The 21,015-nt window shown below is 50.0% G+C and overlaps 1 protein-coding gene across 1 annotated transcript; it reads left to right on the forward strand.

Moving 5' to 3' along the window:
• The first annotated feature begins 11,311 nt into the window (after positions 1–11,311).
• On the forward strand, positions 11,312–19,707 carry LOC134350910 (zinc finger protein 345-like). The gene is made up of 3 exons (XM_063056746.1): positions 11,312–11,548; positions 16,107–16,541; positions 17,696–19,707. The coding sequence occupies exons 2-3, from the start codon at positions 16,164–16,166 to the stop codon at positions 19,556–19,558; spliced, it is 2,241 nt and encodes a 746-aa protein (XP_062912816.1). The 5' UTR covers positions 11,312–11,548; positions 16,107–16,163; the 3' UTR covers positions 19,559–19,707.
• Positions 19,708–21,015: the final 1,308 nt, after the last annotated feature.

Raw genomic sequence — 21,015 nt, forward strand, 5'->3', positions numbered from 1 at the left:
CTGCTTCAATCCTTCTGTTGTCACCTTCAGTTGTAATTTCCTGTTGCATGTTTTAGAAAGTATTTTCTTCTCTCCTCCCCCCCCCCCCACCAAGTGTTGTTATGCAGGGCTTTTTTAAAAGATAAATGCTTAATCATTCCAGTATCAAAAAAAAATTGCTGAAATGTTAGTGAACTGCTAGAAGGAGCACTAGTTCTGATCTGCCTCTTCAAAGGATGCAGAGGTACTCTAGAAGGTGTGTAGTAGTTGCTATTACAGCTCGGATGCTGGAGTTCAATTCTGGTGTCATCTGTAAGGAGACTATGTCCTCTCTGTGGAGTGCATGGATTTTCCCTGGGTGCTTTGGTTTCTGACAACAGCTCTAAGTCCTGCCAGGTAGGTTCATTAATAATTGTGAATTGTCCTGTGATTAGATTAAGGTTAAATCGGGGTTGCTGGGGCTGGAGCCAGGCAGCTTGAGGGCCTGCTCCATGCTGTATCGATTAAATTTAAGAAGTTCAAGGTCAAGAAAATCAAGTTTATGTACCAGTTGGGAAAAAGTGACTGGATTGTACTTCCTGGGGCGGGGGGGGGGGGAACTAGGCTGAAAGAGGTCCTAAAATCATGGGTTTGAAAGGGGGTGGTAGATACAGCTGAAGAGACCGATAATACAAAAGCAAACTGCAGCAAGTTTTGAAAATACTTCAGGCCAGCTTGAGATCAGTGAAGGAATTGTTAATGGTTCATACTGATGATCTTTTATCATAACTAGAAATTGTTGGAAGGCTTTAATGTGATCCTAACCAGCTACCCCTTTTCCCTCTCTCCATCTTGGTTATCGCCCCTCTCCCTCATTCTCATCAGAGCCCTTTGACCTAAAACGGTGTTACCTATCTTAAGATGTAGTCTCGTGTGCTGAGTATTTATTCCTTGCACTATCTGGAAATTGAAGACAGTTATTCATAAATCCACTGGGAATTTTGAAATACAGCCAGAGTTCTGGCAGTGTGGCATGAATGAATGAAATTTATTTCGGTCAGTACAAACATAATAAAAAGCATCATTTTCAACAATCATTTCATCGGACAAAATTACAGCATAGTATAGGAATTGAGAGGTGATTGTCCAGAGACTGGCGACAGGACAATTGAATGCAAGGTGAGTGGGAATGGAACGGCTTGTGTTTTAGTACTTGATGATATCCATTTCATTCATGCAAGTGTAGTTAACAGATCCTGTTAAATCCTTATCTTATCACCCTTTCCAATGATGGGGAGCCTCCCAGTTTGGACCACAGAACGAGTTAACCTCTTCTCGTGCCTCAACATGCTAAAGAAATTAAGCATTTTCCCATTGACCCTTACAAATTGTTATTGGTGCATTCTTGAGAGCATCCTATCTGTATGCATCATGGCTTAGTTTAACAACTGCTCTGCACATCACTGCAGAAACTATACAGTTGTGGACATGGAAACCAGCCTTCCCTCTATAGACTCTGTCTGTACTTGCTGCTTTAGAAAAGCAACCAGCATAACCAAAGATCCCAAACAACTGCAAAAATTCTCTCATCTGCTGTCCTATCAGGCAGAAGAAACCACCAAGCTCAAGACAACTTCTATCCTACTGTTATTACAAGAGTCTAATGTTGGACTGAACCTCACAATCCACCTCATTGTCATCAGGTGCTTTGTTTATCTGCACTGCACTTTGTAGCTGCTGCACTTTATTTTGCATATTGTTTTATCTTGTTCTACCTTGGTACACTGTGATTTGATCTGTATAAATAGTATGTAAGACAAATTTTTCCACTATCTTGGTACAGGTGACAAAATATATATCATTTCAAAAAGGTACAGTCCCATTAAATTAATGTAAATGTCCTTAACTGTGGCATCACCACAGAAATGGCCCCTTTCAATACACTTTGTCCAGGCCTATCTACAATAATCCTATTTACCTGCTCTAGGTCTGCATGCCCCTACACCTCTGTACCTTTTCCTATCAAGTGCCTGTTAAAATTATCTTTAAATATCATTATTGACCACCACCACCTCTTGCAGTTTGTCCCAGAAATGTATCACCCTCTGTGTGGGGAAAGCTGCTTCCTGCGATCTCCCTAAGTAAATGAGAGAATGTCCATGCTGCAGCTGTACAACATACTGCTTGGGTCACAGTTGGAATATCGTGTGTCATTCTGGCAGCAAAAGAGGGTGCAGAAGAGATTCGTCAGGGTGTTCTCTGGAAGATTTGCATAGACTGGAATACAGGAGTCTGAGGGATGAGCTTACAAAGGATTATAACATTGAGCAGCAAAGAAAGGCTTTCTTTCTGTCCACCCCACCCCCCCCCCCCACCCGGCCATCTATGCTCCCCATTATGATATAAAGTCACCTCTCGGCATCCTTCATTGCAGTGAGAATATATGACTAACTGAAAAACAACTTCTGAATCTCTTCTGCATTCTCTATTCCTACCACATTCTCTGAAGTGTGGAGACCAGAAGTGTACACAGGTACAGTCTTAGCCGGTGCTTTGTACAGCTGCTTTGTGCTAATGCTTGCACTCAGCCTTGATTGATAAAGGCAAGTATACCAAATTCCTCCTTAATTGCTCTGTAGAACTGCACTGCAACTTTCAGGGAGCTGTAGACTTGCACCCCAAGACATTTCTGTAGATTGTTGTTCCAAGGGGCCATGCCAGTTGTAGCAGAATCAGATTTTTCCAAAGTGCATTGCCTCACACTTGTGCAGATTATATTCCATCTTCCACTAGACTTGTTTTCTTAAATTGATTCATAGATTTATTGAGCACAGAAACAAGCCTTTGCCCATTTCATTCATATTGTCAGCCCCTGCTATTCCCATTTGCCAGTGTTTGGCTCATATCCTGGAAACCTTTCATATCCATGTACCTATCTACAGAGCTGCCTTTGTACCCACCACTCTCTGTGGAAGAAATTTCCCCCCAGGTCTTTAAGTCTTTCCACTCTCACCTTAAATCATGCTCTCTGGTTTCAGACTCCACTCCCCTGGGGGAAAAAGACTGACCATCCACCTGATCAATGCTTCATAATATTATAAACCTCTAGGTCCTCCTTCACATCTAGCACAAATAGTCCTAGATTGTCAAACCTCCCATTACAATACAAGCCCTCCAATCACAGCATCGTTCTTGTGAACCTTTCCAGCACTCTGAACTACTCAATGACATCCGTCCTATAGTATTCTGACCAGAACTGTTTCCGGTGTGGTCTCACCAACATTTACAGGTGTATTATGACATCCCAACGCCACTACTCGGGGCAAAAATTGCAGTCAATGGTATGGGTTGAAGTGTCTAATGCAAGAAGTCTCAGGAACAAGGGTGTTGAACTTGGAGCATGAGTCAGTGCATAGAACAGTTGTGCTAAGTACCAAGACTTAGCGGTCACAAGGGCAGGAATGTTCTGGGGTTTAGATATTTCAAAAGGGGCTGGGAGGGAGGTAAGAGGATGGGGAGTGACATTGCTAATCAGAGGTAGTATCACAGCTGCAGAATGGGAGGATGTAGAGGGATTCTGTACTGACTGGCTGGTAGTCAGAAATGGGAAGGCAGCATTTGGGACATGCTGTTGTCTCCACCACACCGCACCATAGTAACAGAGATATGAAGGAACAGATTGGGAGGCAGATTTTGGAACGGTGCAAAAATAACGGGTTGTCATGGGTGACTTCTACTTCCCTGATATTGATTGGCACCTCCTTAATGCAAAAGGTTTAGATGGGGTGGGATGTGTTAGGTGTGTCCAGGAAGGATTCCTGACACCACAATGTTGTCAGGCTCTAACTCGAGTAGAGGCCATACTACATCTGGTGCAGATGTAGTATGGCCTCAATGAACCAGGTAAGGCGTCAGACCTCTTGGTGGGTGAGTATTTCAGAGACAGTGGCCACAATTCCCTGACCTCTACCATAGCAGGGAAAGAAACAGATGATATGGGATAGTATTTAATCGAGGAAGGGGGAATTACAATGTTATTAGACAGGAACTTGGGAGTGTAAAGTAAGAACACGTACTTAGGAGAAATGTTGAGGTTATTTAGGGAGTGCTTGCATGGGGTTCTGCGTAGGTTTGTCCCATTGAAGCAGGGGAAGGATCTTGGGGTGAAGGAACCACAGTTGGTGATATGTGTGGAACATCTGGTCAATCGGAAGAAAGAAAGTTACTTAAGGTTTAGGAAACAAGGACAAGGCAGGGCTCTAGCGTTACAAGGTAGCCAGGAAGAAGCTGAAGGAGGGCTAGAAGGAAGCATGACAAGGTCTCGGTAAGTAGTATTGGAAACCCCCAAGGTGTTCTACACGTGAAGAATAGGAGGATAACTGGAGCGATAGAATAGAAAATGTGTGCCTGGAGTCATAGGAGATGGGGAAGTCCTTAATGAATACTTCCTTCAGCACTCACCAGCGAGAGGGACAGAGTAAAACAGGCTACGCTAATTCAAGGAAGCTTGCAAACCAGATTGATATTATCACTTACCAGGTAAGGTGGAAGGTCAGTATCCTCTAATGAGTCAGCTTCATGGCATTAATTGGGGGTGCCTGGAAATCTGTCTCCATGTGCTTTTAGCTATGTGAAAAGCTGTCTGGGAAAATATCAAGTGTGAAGTCGCCCACAGTATAAGAACAGTATAAATTGGGTGGAAAGTAGTCAGGCCTGTTAGGAATGGTCCAGGAACATGAAGAAGGATGATAGAAATACTGAGTAAACTAGAATCTATTCCTCTGCCTTTGATTTCTGTCTGCAATGGATGACAGGTTCGTCTGCAGCTTGTGGGTATATCATTTTAGCTTATATGAATTGTACCAGTGTTTTGGAAATCGTTTGTATTTTAGAAATGATTTATAATTTGGAAGTCTTTTATCAGATAGGAATCCTCTGAGTTTTAAATGTTTTAAGAATTTTGTTTGGATTTAAACATCTATAACTAAACATAAATGAACTGTGTTTAAACTACTTTGTTAGCTCGAAGTATCTCCTCCTTGGTAGTGGGGGGCACCACTCAAATAGTTGGTACTGACAGCTAACCTCACTGTGGAGGATAAATAGGCAAGTGAAGATTAGGTAGTTACAGTATAACCTCCCTTTAGTGAAGGTACTCGAGGCTATCTGTATCTGATAGGGCTTAGGATCTTCATTTGAGTTCAGAATTCTGGACAGCAAACCCAATACCACTACGGGAAAATTGCTGGCCGTGAGGGAAAGTGTAGATTGGTGGTGGTGGAGGAACAGTCACAGGCAAGGGGTATTTGATCAAAGACTCCAGCAAATTTCTACAGATGTATGGCAGAAAGCATTCTGACTGGTTGCATCACCACCTTGCACAGAGGCTCCAATGCGCAGCACTGCAGGAAGCTACAGAGGGACGTGGACTGCACACAACCCTCCCCACCATTGAGAACATCTTCAAAACACAGTGCCTCAAGCAGGCAACTTTCATTACTCAGGAGCCTCACAACACAGATATGCCCTTTACTCATTCATCCATTGGGGAGAAGATACCAGAGCCTGACGACCACCACTCAGGTTTTAGAAACAGCTTCTTCCCCTCCACCATCAGATTTCTCAATAGTCTGTGAACTCTTGAACTTTTTGGTTTCCTCTTTTGCACTTGTTTTGGTAACTTGCAATAATTCTTTGCCTTGCACTGTACTGTTGCCACAAGACAACAAATTTCATGACATGTATCAGTGATAATGAACATGATTCTGATTCGATCAGTGGTTGAGACAGCGAGGTCCCAGAAGGGTCTGTTCCCACCCTGGTACCGAGGCAAAGGAAGTCTTCAATCACATGCATCGCACAGATGCCAGTACAGATGGACACTCCTTGAATTATTCACCCAGCTACCACATCACTCATGTCCATCATGCAATCCAGCAACACAAAATGCTGGAGGAACTTGGCAGCTCAGGCAGCATGTATGGAGGGAAATGGAGCGTTCACATTGAGGTTGGGGAGGACAGCCAGTAGTTGTGGTACTTATTGGTTCTAACATTTAAAAAAAAGATAGAAGCTGTCAAAATCTTGATAGGTTTTTTACTACACTGACTACTGAAGCCCTTATACACAGAGTTGTGAATTAGAATGCATTTCCCAAGGGCAATGGTTCCACGCCATGTCAGCTTGCAAGCATACTGCATGCAGTTCCTCCATCGTCGTGGGTCAGAATCATGCCACACCCTCCCCAACACCACTGTCCAAGCAATTTTCCCACATAGGTTGCAGCTCACTGCATAACCCACTGCATGAGAAGTGGCCAAACCCCCAGGGAGGTCATCTAGTGGCCAAGATGTCCTCAAAGGTGACTCCTAAACTGCTGAGCACTTCCAATTTTGCTCACTTTTACCTTGAAGTTTCAACAGCTGATGATCAGAGATTAGCTCACAGCTAGACAGTTCCTCAACAGTGGCGACACACGACAGTAAAGACAGTGTTTGACACAATGGCCTTTATCAACCTCAGGATCTGGGATGTCATGTTGTAGCCGGGCATGACTTTGCTAAGGCCGCATTTGGAGTAATGTGTGTAGTTCTAGTCACCCTCCTTCCCTCTAGAACAGCCATTTGTGGCTCGGCATAGCTCAAACAGCATCTATAAATTCACCGATGCCAACAAGTTGTATCAGAATCTCAGATGGGGATAAGGACACATACAGGAGTGAGAGATCAGCTAGTTGAGTGTTATCACAACAAGAACTTCACACTCAATGTCAACAAGACCAAGGAACTGATTGAACATCAGGAGAACACATACTGGTCCTCATGCAGGAGTCAGCAGTGGAAAGAGTGCACAGCTTTTCAATATCTCAGAGGATCTACTCTGGGTGGAACATATTGATCAAATTATGCAGAAGCCACACCAGTGGCTATACTTTCTTGAGGAGATTTGGCATTGTCACCAAAGATTCTAGCAATTTTCCACAGATGTACCATGGAGAGCACTCTGCCTGATATGGAAGCTCCAATGTACAGGATGGAAAATGGCCGCAGAGGATTTTAGACTCATTCGGCTCTAATATGGGCACAAGTCTCCCCAGAATTGAAGACATTTTCAAGAGGTGGTGCTTCAGGAAAGCAGCATTAAGGTCCTTTACCATCTAGGACATGCCCTCTTCTCATTACTCCTATCAGAAGGAACAGGATACTGAAAACCCACTCTCACTTTTTTTTAAACATAATCTTCCCCTCTGCCATTAGATTTATAAACAGTCCATAAACACTAACTCTATTCCTTTTGGCATAATTTATTTTTTTATTGTGACTTAATCACAATTTTTATGTCATAAGTTTTCTGATGCACTGTACTGCTGCCACAAAACAACAATTTTCACGACACAAAATGCAGCAGGAAGTCAGGAGGTCAGGCAACGTCCATGGAAATGAATAAACAGTTGACGTTTCAAGCTGAGATCCTTCATCAGGACTGTAAAGGAAGGGGGAAGCTGCCAGAATAAGAAGGTGGGTGGGGTGGGTGGGGGAAGGAGGGTGAGCTAAAAGGTGGAGGGCAAAGCAAGTTGGGTGGAGGAGAAGAAATGAAGTAAGAAGCTGGGAGGTGATGGGTGTAAAAGGCAGAATGAATCTGCTAGGAAAGGAGAGTGGACCATGGAAGAAAGGGAAGGAGGAGGAGCACTAGGGGAAGGTGTAAGATGCAAGAATGAGGAATTGAAGAGGGGAGAAGGGGAGATGAAAAGTTACTGGAATTTGGAGATATCGATGATCATGCCATCAGGTTGGAGGCTACCTGGACGGAATATGAGGTGCTGCTCATCTCTTCTGAGCGTGGCTTCATCAAGGCAGAATAGAAAGGGAATGGGAATTCGGGATTGGGATTAAAATGGTTGGCCTCTGGAAATTCCGCTTTGTGGATGGAGTGGAGGTGCTGGACACAGCAGTCCCCCAATCTAAATCAGGTCTCACCAATGTACAGAAGGCTACAACAGGAGCAGCAAATAGAGTAGATGACCCTAACAGGTTCACAGGTGAATCACCTGGAAGGACTGTTTGGGTCATGATGGAGATGAGGGAGGAGGTGAACTGGCAGATGTAGCACTTCTGCCGCTTTCAGGGATGGCCAGAGGAGATGTGGGTGGAGGCAGCATCAATGGTGGAAGAAGGAAAATCCCATTCTCTGATGTCCAGGAAAGGAAAGCCTCATCACAGGAACAGATGCAGTGGAGACAATGGGAATGGCACTTTTACAGGAGACAGGGTGGGAAGATGTATCGTCGAGATAGCTGTGGGAATTGGTGGCTTTATAAAAGGCATTTTGTCTATAGAGAGATTGAGAAAGGGGAGAGAAGGTCTAGGGATAGAGAGACTGAGAAAGGGGAGACAGGGTTCAGAAGTGGGCAAAGTGAATTTAAGGACAAGGTGGAAGTTGGAGGCAAAGTTGATAAGATTGACAAGCTCAGTATGGGTGCATGAAGCAGCACCAATGTCGCACAGAAAGAACTGGGGAGCATTACTAGGGAAGGCTTGGATCGTGTCCAGTTCTGCAAAGCCAACAAAAAGACAAACAGAGCTGAGAACTATACAGGTGCCCATGGCTACACCTTGCGTTTGGAGAAAGTGGGCCGATTGGAAAGAGAAATTGTTCTGGGTGCCAAATGGGGGAGAAGAACTGGTCAGGCATGTTGTCAAAAAAGAAGTGGAGAGCTTTATGGGGGAGTTAAGTGTAGCGGGACTGGACATTCATGGTGAAAATGAGGCAATCAGGGGTAAGTTACTGAGGAGATCGAGAGCATATGAATTGTCACAGATATAGGTGGGGAGGGACTAAAATGGAGTTGAGGTATGTGGACATGAGTTCGGTAGGGCAGAAGCAGGCCAACCTGTACCCGAACAGTCAGGATTGTGACCTTGGGTAGGAGGTAGAAGCAAGCAGTGTGCAGTAAGGAACTATGAGGTTGGCAATGGATGAGAGATCTCCATAGTTGATGATGGTGCCACAGACAATGTCCTGATGGTCCAAGTGGGGGCCTTTCCAAGGGGTAAAGGAAGAGTTTGAGAGTTGTCACCAGGCCGCTGCAAAGTAGGTGACTGAGGTGGTATTGTATTGCAACAGTACCCTGTTGTCCGCAGGTGTGACAGTGAGGTTGGGTTGGGTGCAGAGAGAGTGGGGGGAAATGTGTTCAGAGGAGGAAAGGTTCAAAAGGGAGAGAGCAGTGCTGTTGTCTCGTCAGCAATTAGAGATGAAGAGATCCAGAGCAGGGGACAAGAGGAGGAGGGTTGGAGATGGGAGATGGTAGAAGGGATCACTGGCGAAGGGTGGAGAAGTCTTGCCTGAGAAGTGGAGTCAAAGACAGAGAAGAAGAGCTCAGCATCATGACGGGCAGGGAACTGACTGCAGTGTGGGCGAAGCGAGACCCTTGCTGAGGACAGAAGATGACATGCGAGCCTCAGACAGTCATAATAAACCCAATTCTGATATCCCCATTCTACCTCCCACAATATTTCACCTTCATTTCATCTCATTACACGTCAGCTGCCATGGCTGAGCCTGTCCCACCACGGTGTTTGCAAGTAGTGGCTGTGATTAATGGTTGGATCTCCCCTCTCAGAGGCATCCACCTCCCTGCCCCATCCCTGTAGCTTCACCATTTCCTTCACCTCCCCTGTCCTGACCACCTGCCCATCTCCACACACCTTCCTCCCTCTGGTTCCCAGCGCCTTTCCTTTATTCCATGGTCTGCTGTCCTCTCCCATCAGATTCCACCTTCTTGAGCCTTGTCTCTTCCAATATTACCTCCCAGTTTCTCATATTATTCCATTTCTCCCACTCCCCTCCCTCCTGCCTTTCCTCCCCACATCCCACTCCCAGCCCTAACCTGGATTCACCTTTTACCTCCCAGTTTCCCAAATTATTCCATTTCTTACCCCCCCCCAACCTGGATTCACCTACCACCTCCCAGCTTCTCCTGCCCCGCCCCAGTCTCACCTATCGTGCTCTCCCTACCCCTCCCCCTTTGTTCTGGCTGCTGAAGGGTCTCAGTCCGAAATCAACTGTCCCTTTCCCCGCTCCCTGACCTGCTGAATTTCTCGGCCACCGATTTCCAGCAACCCGCAGTCTCTCTCGTGTCTCAGCTAAACCAGCTTGATTCCTTGCCGATTCTGAGGAAGCGTCACCCATCTGAAATACTCGCTCCGTCTTTCTCCCCTGGATGCAGATTGACTGGCCGAGAATTTCCAACATTTTCTGCGCTCAGCCCAAAATTACGGAAAAGTGGTTCAAAGCAAATAGTCATAAACAAGCCTCCCGGGTTTTCTTCCAGCTGACGATGATTCCTGTTTCCCCCTTCAATGTTCCTACTGAGGTTGAATTAATGGGCCTGCGGTACCTGACTTTCTCCTTGCTCGTCTGGTCGGACAGACACGGTAATAACAGTCCCCAGTTCGCCGGAACCCCCACCCCACCCCACCCCCGTATCCACAGGATTGCACTCAGTGCTGCAGTGATTTCCTCCCACACTTCCCTCCTCTAACTTCATTTATTCTTGTACCTAATCACCACCAGTTGTTCCCCCCACCCCGTCTCTGGTCTCTCAACGATCTCCTACTGAGGGATTGCCCGTTCCCTGATGGAGACAGCACCAGGCTCCAGGTCAGCTTCTACCCTGCTGTTATAAAACTATCGAATGGTTCCGTAGTGCGGACAGGCCCTCTGCACGAACACTGTATCTTGGTACCCGTGACAATAATAAACCAATTCCAACTCTAATTGCATCAGAGGTGCTTTGGTGCACGCCTCACCCTTCATGTTCCTGATGGGAGGTTGTTGCCTGAGGCGGTAGTGCAGTGAGCCGGGCCGATTGTTCTCCGGAACCGTAGGCCCATTAATTTACCTTCAGCAGAAACACTGATGGGGAAACGGGAAACTTACATTCGCGATCTAGGGGAAAGGTTTGCCGATAGCGAGCACCACCTGCCCTCCAATGACGTCAGGTACCGGAACCCAGCCAGCTATGACGTCAGGCATCAAACCCCACCCCGCTAATGACGTCCAACTCCAAACGCCCGACTTTTGCCCCGCTGGTGACGCCACCATGTACCACCCACCATTGACGTCGAGGAATGGGCCGGACTCCGGCATAGCCGCGTTATCCATCGGATTTCTGGAGCCGGCTCGAAACATCGGGCAGGTCGGGTAGGTCGGGCAACGCTGATGAGGAGCGAGCTAGAGCTGAAGATTCGGGCTGGACACCGACCTGCGAACCCGCAGCTGCACCCAGTCTCCGCCCCACGCCAGCGGACGTGACGTGAGCGGTTGGGCGCGACGCCCGCTGGGAGTTGTAGTCACGTGGCTCTGGCTGGCATCGCACTCCCATTGGGCGCACGACGGTGTCACAAGCGAATCGGGGGGCGCGAGACTCGGGGGTGCGCGGACGAGGCCGGAGCGGCGGTTGTGAGCGGCGGCTTCGGGGAGAGCCGGGTCCTCGATTGGCGGCGAAAGGCAGGCCTCTCCCTCGGCCTCTGCCTCGCACACAGGCCGCAGCGTCCTGCACGGATTTCCGGAATTGGTGACGGACCCGCGGGTGAGGGGAAGCGGAGGTGGAGGTGGCTGTAGGGAGGATGGATAGGGATGTGGTGGGGGGGGTGGACAAGAAAGGAGGGGCTCCGCTTGGTATCTGGGGGAAGGGGTGCGGGGCCAGGGGCAGGGTGGATGAGGGGGAACGGCATTGGAGTACTGGGGAGGAGATGGGGGAGAAATGGAGACGGTAGAGGAAGAGGAGGGATTGGGGAGACGAAAGGGAGGGTGTTTGAACTGGGAGCTGGGAACAGGGCAAGGAAGAGGATCGTTGGGGGAAACTCTTTCCTTCATGGCTGCACTTACAGACACCCCACCCCACCCCGGCTCCTAACTGGTACAGGGCCAGTTTCGGGCCGAGACGTCGACTGTTTACGCTTCTTCACAGATGCTGCCGGACCTGCTGAGTGCCTCCAGCATTTTGTGTGTGTTTCTTGGGTTTGCAGCATCTGCAGATGTTCTCTTGTTTAGCACAGACGCTGCTTGGGTGTTGCCACTTTTCCTGTGTCCACTGCTTCCCTTGATTGTTCATTCCTGACACCAGTTCTCCTTGTGTGTAAAATGTATTATTCGTTTAATGCTGTTCCCTTGATTCTGTGTCATCTAACAGCACAGGTATAGACCCTCAGACTAATGATCTTTGTGCTAGATGTGATGCCAAACACACCTAACCACACCTTTCTGCACCTGAGCCATCTCTCTCCACTTCTTGCATGTTCATGCTTCCTTCTGTTTCCTTAAAAATAACATCCCTTGCAAATCTTCTTTAAATTTTCTCCCCTCTGGTATTTGGCAATTCCATTCTGGGAAAAAGATTTTGACTATCAAAATTTTCAAACCTCTATCAGGCGGCTGTGACGGGAACAGTAGGGCATGACACCCGCTGGGAGTTGTAGTCACATGGCTCTGTCTTCATCCCAAGTTAGTCCAAGCAGCATCATCATCAGATGCTGTGCCCAGTTTGAGCTTTGACTGCCATGGCCCACACACTCCTGTTTCGGGTCAAGTGGATCAATTCATTGGTATTCATTTCCAGTTCTCTGGCTGCTGTCTCCATCATCATTTGTCTTTGTCTTCCTCTTGCTTTCTTCCCTTCAATCTTTCCCATAATTACCATGCATTCTAACTCCTCTTTCCTAATCACATGTCCAATGAAGTCACGTTCCCTTTTCATGATCTCATACATTATTTCTCTTTTTGTATTTGCTCTGTTCATGACATCCTCGTTAGATATTTGTTTCGTCCATGATATTCTTTGCATCCTCCTCAAAAACCACATCTCTGCTGCTACAATTCGTTTCCTCATGTTACTAGATATTGTCCAACATTCTGAGCCATATAACATAACTGGCTAAACATAACATTTCAGTGCTCTGAGGCGGGTTGTCATGCCTAGTTTAGTGTTGGTCAGTATACTCTTCATTCTCATAAAGGTGTCTTTTGCCATCCCTATTCTTCTTTTAACGTCCAAGTCGCACCTGCCATCTGATGTCACCCAACTTCCTAAGTAGCAAAAGTTCTGTACTTGTTTTATGTCTTCCCCATTTATTCTCAGCCTGCAGATAGGATTCTCCTTTTTGGATATCACCATACATACTGTCTTTTTGCAGTTGATAGACGGACCCATTTTTGCACTTTCTTCAACAATTTTATCAATTAAGTTTTGTAGTTCTTCCTCTGTACTTGCAATTAACAGTGTCATCCGCATATCTGAAATATTGACGTTTTCACCGCCAACTTTGATTCCCAAGATGTCTCTTATTTTTTGTAATATTGTTTTACTGTACACATTAAATAAATCAGGGGAGAAAACACACCCTTGTCTAATGCCTCTCTTGATTTTTGTAAACTGACTCACTTCTCCATCTATTCTTACAACGGCAGTTTGTTCCCAGTACAGATTTCTGATTAGGCGGAGGTCTTTCGAATCTAGATCTAAAGCTTTTTGTCCAAGCAACACAAAACAAAATGCTGGAGGAACTCTGCAGGCCAGGCAGCATCTATGGAAAAGAGTAAACAGTCGACATTGCAGGCCGAGACCCCTCTTTAGGACTGGAGAGAAAGGCGGGAAGTCAGAATAAGAAGCTGGGAGAAAGGTTTAAGAGGGTCTGAAGGGTACATTATACACACAAGGAGAATTGGTGTTTGGAATGAAAATCAGTGGACACAGGAACCACTAGCGTTCAATGTAAACGAGGTGCAGGTCATTATGAATTCAGTGTGAACAAGTGTGCAGTTTCCCCCATCGCTCCTCTCATTGTCCCCTGTTTGTTCAGCCTGTTACAGCACAAGTACTTTAATCTTCATACTTAACCTTCTCTGCACCTCTCCAAAGCCTCCACCACCTTCCCGTAATGGGACTTGACCCATACACAGTTCTTCAAATGTAGCCTTACCAGCACCGTACAGATGCAAAATGATTTCTTGGCTTCTATACTCAAAGCTTCGATCAATAAAGCCGAGCATGCCATATCACCCCAAGATCCCTCTGTACATCAGGAATAGGAATCCTAAGGGCCCTAATGTTTCTGTATTTTCCCTGTGCATTTGAACTAACATGCAACACCTCACACTTCCCCAGATTAAACTCTTGTCTCATTTCTCTGTCCGTGTGTGCAGATGGAAGATGTAGTATCCACTGAACTGCTCCAAGATTTAGCTAGAAACTTGCTAACCCCAATATCATTAGAGACGTGAGTGCTCTGCAGAACATGGTCGGTCCCAGATCACCAGGGAGATGAATATCTTACCCCAATGTCATTGTGCATACGAGGGCCCAGATCACCAGGGAGAATATCTTACCCCGGTGTCATTGTGCATACGAGGGCCTGGATCACCAGGGAGGTGAACATCTTATCCCGGTGTCATTGTATATACGAGGGCCCAGATCACTAGGGAGACGTACACCCCTCCACTACTGTCCTGTTTACTACAGCCAAACCAATTTTTAATCTAAGCTACTAGATAATTTGAAACACAAAATAATCTGCAGATGCTGTGATCAAAGCAACACTTTCAGTACGCTGGATGAATTCAGCAGGTCGGGCAGCATCAGTCAGAAACGATGAGTCGACGTTTCAGGCCTGAACACTTCGTCAGGACTGAAGAATGAAAGATGGGGAAGGATTTGTAGAATGCTTGTAGCTTCAGTTGAAAGTCAAAGGGGTGGGGAGGGGAAGCATTGATGTCACAGCCCTGAAAACAATGGGTGGTAGAAGAAGGAGGCGGAACCATGAGGCAGCTGGGGGAGGGGACAGAGTGAAATAGGGATGGGGGAAGGGAGGGGGAGGGAAGTACCGTTAGTTGGAGAATTCTATGTTCATACCAAGGGGCTGGAGACTACCTAGACGGTATATGAGGTGTTGCTCCTCCAGCCTGAGTTTAACCTCATCATGGCAGTAGAGGAGGCCATGTATGGACATATCCGAATGGGAATGGGAAGCAGAGTTGAAGTGGGTGGCTACTGGGAGATCCTGTCTGTTGTGGCAGACGGAGTGGAGGTGCTCGACGAAGCGGTCCCCCTATCCCCCAGATAACTTAACCTCTGGCTCAGTATACCGTGAAGGACCTTGTCATACGCTTTGCTGAAGACCATGCAGATAACATTCACTCTCCTACCCTCGTCAGTCTTTTTCAGCGTCACTCATTCAAGTTCGTAGGACGCGATCTCCATGCAGACTCTCCCTACAAGTCCATGCTTCTCCCTATGAGTACATTCTAGTCCTAAGAATTCACTTCACTACCACTGCTATAAGGCTCACCAGCCTATCACTTTCAAGACAATCCCTATGGCCCTTCAAGCAAAAGAGTGACATTGGCTGCACTCCAGCCCTCTCCCTTGATCTGTTTGGACAGCCTGTAGCAGGAGAAACAGACTGCCTGTCTACCCCATCGTAATTATATTTACCTCTGTCATGTTGCCCCCCTTGCTTCAAGGAAAAGAGAGCCTGCCTGTCCAATTATCTTTATAACTCCTGTCAGCATCCTTGGTGTTGGAATTGGTTTATTATTGTAGAAGAGTCTGATAACTGGGATAGAAGGTGTCCTTGGGCCTGTTGGTACATGCTTTCAGGCTTTTCTACTTTCTGCTGATGGGATAGGGCAAAAGAGCGAATATCTGGAACAGGCGGGGTCATTGATTCTGTTGGTTTTGCTTTACTGAGACAGTGAGGAGTGCGGACAGAGGCTATGGAAGGGAGGCTTGTGCTGAGCTGTGTCCATACTCTCTGCACTTTCCAAGTAGTGTGCATTCAGATATGGTGCATCAATAAAAGTTGTTAGGGGTTGATTACAGCATGCCAAGTTTCTTTTGCATTTGGTGAGCACCTTGGCTATGGCGTCCGCGTGTTTGGATCAGGACGTCATTTTGTCCCCCTCTCATTTTGCCCGTCGTGTGGTGACCATATCTGTCCACTGTCCGGCTGACCGTCCAGCAGTCACAGCCTGTGCGAAGGGCAGAGGATCGGGCAGATATACCGAGGGTCAGTGGGGATGGGGGAACGTGGGCTGAGGGTGACAACCCATGGGCTTGCGGCTGAGTGGCCTTCCTTTTTGTGTTTCCGCAGCACCGCGGGACCGTGGGGGAAGAGACCTGGAGAGGAGAGGAGGGACGTGACGGCACGATGGAGACGGAGACCGACAGCGAAGTGGTGATCGAGCACCAGTACATGTGCTCGGAGTGCGGACAGCTGTACAACACGCTGGAGGAGGTGCTGTTACACCAGCAGAGCCACGGCTGGCTGCACGTGCTGGTGTGCCCCGAGCTGGCCGACGGGGAGGTGAAGGGGCTGGGCCTGGCGCCCGCCGGCAACGAGGCCGAGAGCCGCTTCCAGTGCCTGGAGTGTGGGCAGCTGCTGAACAGCCCTGACGAGCTGCTGCAGCACCAGGGGGCACACGCCAAGGAGGCCGTGGTCTGCAGCAGGCTGGACGAAGGCAGCGCAGAGAGCCAGGGCACCCTGGCGGAGAGTGCCCACCATTACGAGTGCTCGGAGTGTCTGCAGGTCAGTCGGGGGGGGGGATTCTGCCCATTGGAGTCGGGGATGGTAATTGCTGAATGTGGAGAGGGTTCACAGGATCTGAGCCCACTGGGGAAGGGGGTGGCAAATGAAAATTGACTCGACCCTCTTGCACTGTGTATTGCACATGTGCCAAGGGACTGCAGCGACCGGTTAATATTCTGAGCTCTAGTTCTAGGCTGGGCATGTGAGGTGAAGCAGAGGTCCCAGGGTGTTTGGAAGGGAGGCTGAAAGCCGGTTGGCAGGTGGGAGGCAAGATCCAGAACAGCCAGTGAGTTCCCTCCCCCTTCGGGAGAACTCAAACCAGAGGCGCATGCAAGTCTCGCACGGCGGTGGCGGTCTGGAACGGGGTGCTGGCGGAGCCAGGTGTGACGGGGGCCTTTGGACAGACACGTGAGCCGGCAGCGAATGGACGGGTGTGACTAATGTGTAGGCAGAGAGGAATTAGGAGTTTATTATCGTGAAAGCTTGTCTTGCACACTTCCTACAGGTTAGGTCATTCTTCAGTGCATTGAGGTAGAACAAGATAAAACAATAACAGGATGCAGAATAACGTGTTACAGTTACAGAAAAGGTGCAGTGCAGGCAGGCAATAAGGTGCAGGTTAATAATGGGGTAGATTGTGAGGTCAAGGGTCCATCTTGTACTGTTTCTCAATTGCCTGTCCTTGAGCCTGGTGCAATGTAATTTCAGACGTTTGTATCTTCTGCCCGATGGGAGAGGGGAAAAGAGAGACTGTCTGGGGTGGGTTCGGTCTTTCATTATGCTGGCTGCTTTACTGAGGTGGTGAGAAGCGTAGGCAGAGCCCGCGGAGGGGAGGCTGGTCTCCGTGACGTGCTGAGTTGTGTACACAGCTCCCTGTGGATCCTTGTGGTCAGGGGCAGAGCGGTTGCTGTAGCAAACCCTGACTGATCTGGATAGGATGCTTTGATAAAAATCGGTGAGGGTCAATGGGGACATAGCAAATTTCTTTAGCCTCCTACAGAAGGCGGTGATGGTGGGACCAGGGATGGGCGTGGCTTGCTGTGGACATGGAGGGCCTGTTTCTGTGCTGTATCTTGTCCCGTCACTACCCCTCCCTTGAGGCTCTGACCCTTTTCCTATCTTTGCCTCCCCCACCCACCGCCCTCGCTCTGCAGATATTCCTGAGCTCGGAGGAGGCACTGGCTCACCAGCGGACCCACAGTGAGGAGCCGGCACCTTGCGACGGGGAGGATGCGGAGACGGGGGCCCCGGCGGGCGGCGAGGAGGGGGAGCAGGATCAGCAGCAGTGCCCGGAGTGCAGCCAGGTCCTGAGCAGCGTGCAGGAGCTGCTGCAACACCAGGCCCTGCACGCCAAGGCCCCTCCCCGCCGGGAGCCCCCGCCAGCCCCCCTGGAGTGCACCGAGTGCGGCAAGGCCTTCACCACGGCCCGGCGGCTGCTGCAGCACGAGCGCAGCCACCTGGGCCAGCCCCACCCCTGCCAAGAGTGCGGCCGCTCCTTCCGCAAGGCCTCCTCGCTGGAGCAGCACCAGCGCGCCCACCGGGGTGAGGTGCTCTACCTCTGCACCGACTGCGGCCGCGGCTTCGGCACCGAGACGGCGCTGGTGCAGCACCGGCGGCTGCACACCGAGGATCCTCTGCACCGCTGCGCCCAGTGTGGCAAGGCCTTCCACAACATGACCAAGTACCTGTACCACCGGCGAACCCACTCCGCCGTCAGCGGCATCTCCGCCACCGACAAGGCCACGACGCCGGCCAGGAAGGAGGGGCCGGCGGAGGCGACGGAGGCGGCGGCGGCGGCGGAGCCGGCTGGGGGCGAGGGCCCGCACCGCTGTGCGCTCTGCGGCGAGGAGTTTGCCGAGCCCGTGCAGCTGTTGCGTCACCGGCGCCAGGCGCACGCTGGCCAGCGCCGGCACGCCTGCCCGGTCTGTGGCAAAGCCTTCCGCAAGCCGGTGCACGTTCGCAACCACCTGCGCACCCACACCGGCGAGCGGCCCTTCCAGTGCGCCGAGTGCGGCAAGACCTTCACCACCCTGGCCAACCTGGCCCGGCACCACCAGACCCACACCGGCGAGCGGCCCCACCGCTGCGACCTGTGTCCCCGCGCCTTCGCCCAATCCTCCAACCTGCGGCAGCACCGCCGTCTGCACACCGGCGAGCTGCCCCACCGCTGCCCGGACTGCCCGCGGGCCTTTGGCCGCGCCTCCAAGCTCCGGCAGCACCAGCTGCGTCACGGCGCTCAGCCTACGCTCCACTGCGCCGAGTGCGGCCGCGGCTTTGCCCATCGCCGGCGCCTGGAGCTACACCGGCTGCTGCACGCCGGCCAGGAGCCCCACCGCTGCCCGGACTGCGGCCGCCAATTCACCGAACCCTCCAGTCTGGAGGGGCACCACTGTGCCGCCGCCGACAGCGGCAACGCTGGCGCTCTCGAGTGCGAGAGCTGCGGCCGCCTCTGTCGCTCACCGGCCGCCCTGCAGCTCCATCAGCGGGTGCACACAGGCGAACGCCCCTTCCGCTGCAACCAGTGTGGCAAGGCCTTCGCCGGCAGCGGTGGCCTGCGGCTCCACGAGCGGCGGCACACCGGCGAGCGGCCTCACCCCTGTCCCGACTGCGGCAAGCGTTTCAGCTCTGCCTCGGCCCTGCTGCTGCACCGGCGGGTGCACACCGGCGAGCGCCCCTTCCGCTGCGCCGACTGCGGCAAGGCCTTCAAGCAGTCCAACCACCTGCGGGAGCACCGGCGCACCCACACCGGCGAGCGGCCCTACCGCTGCGAGACCTGCGGCAAGGCCTTCGTCCAGTCCATGCACCTGCTCGACCACCGGCGAGTACACACCGGAGAGCGGCCCCACCGCTGCCGGCACTGCGGCAAGGCCTTCAAGACCCCGTCCAACCTGCGCAGCCACTGGCGCACCCACACCGCGCAGCCGGCCATCTGTGCTGAGCTCGGCGACACCTTCACTGTCATCAGGCCTGCCGACTCCATCCCCACCACCATCGTGGGCACCATCGAAATCTACTAACCTCAACCTCGGGGTCAGAGTGTGGATTCCCTACAGTCTGTGTGTGTGTCTCTGTCCCCCCCCTCTCTCTCTCCCTCCCTTTCCGTGTGTCTGTCTCTCTGTCTCTCTGTGTCTCGCTCGTGATTGTATGTGCACACCTGTCACTTGGCTCAGCAAACATACCCCCTTCCCCAGCTCAGACATGGAAGGGGAGGGAGGGAGGGTGGGTGTACATAAATATGTAAATTTTGCAAAGGTTTATAAGTCAAACAATGTACATTCGGGTCTTTTTTCCTGCTGCTTTGGCTGGTGATGTTTTCAGCCATCGTCGGGAGTGATGGAAATGAGGGTTTAACCTGTTACTTGTGAAATACAACTGTTATCTGAACTGCCTTGGTCTTTTGATTTCGTACCTTGGTGTGGGTGGGAGGAGAAAGATGCAGCCTCTTCCGGTGACACTGCCTAGAACCTCCCTCCGCGGTGAGAGCTCCTCCTGACTGGACGGGTCGGCAGTACAGAGCGTTGCACTGGGATGCCATCTGGATTTGAGGCCATTGACTTGTCTTCATTTCTTACATCCTTCACATACATGAGGAGTAAAAATCTTTGTTGTGTCTCCATCTAAATGTGCCATGTGCAATCATAGTAAATGTAATATAGAGTACACTGAAGTCAGCACGAGTTCATCTGGTGGAAGAAGCTGTCCCGGAGCCTGTTGGTCCTGGCTTTTCTGCTGCGGTACTGCTTCCCGGATGGTAGCAGCTGGAACAGTTTGTGGTTGGGGTGACTCGGGTCCTCAATGATCCTTCGGGCCCTTTTTTCACACCTGTCTTTGTAAATGTCCTGAATCATGGGAAGTTCACACCTACAGATGCGCTGGGCTGTCCGCACCACTCTCTGCAGAGTCCTGTGATTGAGGGAAGTGCAGTTCCCATACCAGGCAGCCAGTCAGGATGCTCTCAATTGTGCCCTTGTAGAAAGCTCTTAGGATTTGGGGGCCCATACCGAACTTCTTCAACCGTCTGAGGTGAAAGAGGCGCTGTTGTGCCTTTTTCATCACACAGCTGGTGTGTACAGACCACAAGGTCCTCGGTGATGTGGATGCCGAGGAACCTGAAGCTGTTTACTCTCTGAATCCCAGATCCATTGATGTCAACAGAGGTTAGCCCGCCTCCATTCCTCCCGTAGTCCACAACCAGCTCCTTTGTTTTTGCGACATGCACTTTAAGGAGAGGTTGGACAAATGTTGGTTTTCTTTGGAGCTGAGTGGGTACTTGATAGAGGTGTAGATAGGGTAGACAGACTTTTTCTCAAGGTGAACAAAGGTATGTTTAAAGGGGATTTCTGAGGCATGTTTTCTTTACAGACAGGGTGCTGGGTGCCTGGAACAAGCTGCAAGGTGGTGAACTACAGTGACTTTTCAGAGATGTCTATACAGACACACGAGTGGGCAGGGAAAGGAGGGAAATGGATTATGC

The sequence above is a fragment of the Mobula hypostoma genome, chromosome 8 (assembly GCF_963921235.1).
Source record: "Mobula hypostoma chromosome 8, sMobHyp1.1, whole genome shotgun sequence".
NCBI lineage: Eukaryota > Metazoa > Chordata > Chondrichthyes > Myliobatiformes > Myliobatidae > Mobula > Mobula hypostoma.

Coding starts and splice junctions, on each gene's coding strand:
- LOC134350910 (XM_063056746.1), top strand. CDS start 16,164: ATGGAGACGGAGACCGACAGCGAAGTGGTGATCGAGCACCAGTACATG. Junction 16,542..17,695: donor AGTGCTCGGAGTGTCTGCAG/GTCAGTCGGGGG, acceptor CTCGCTCTGCAG/ATATTCCTGAGCTCGGAGGA.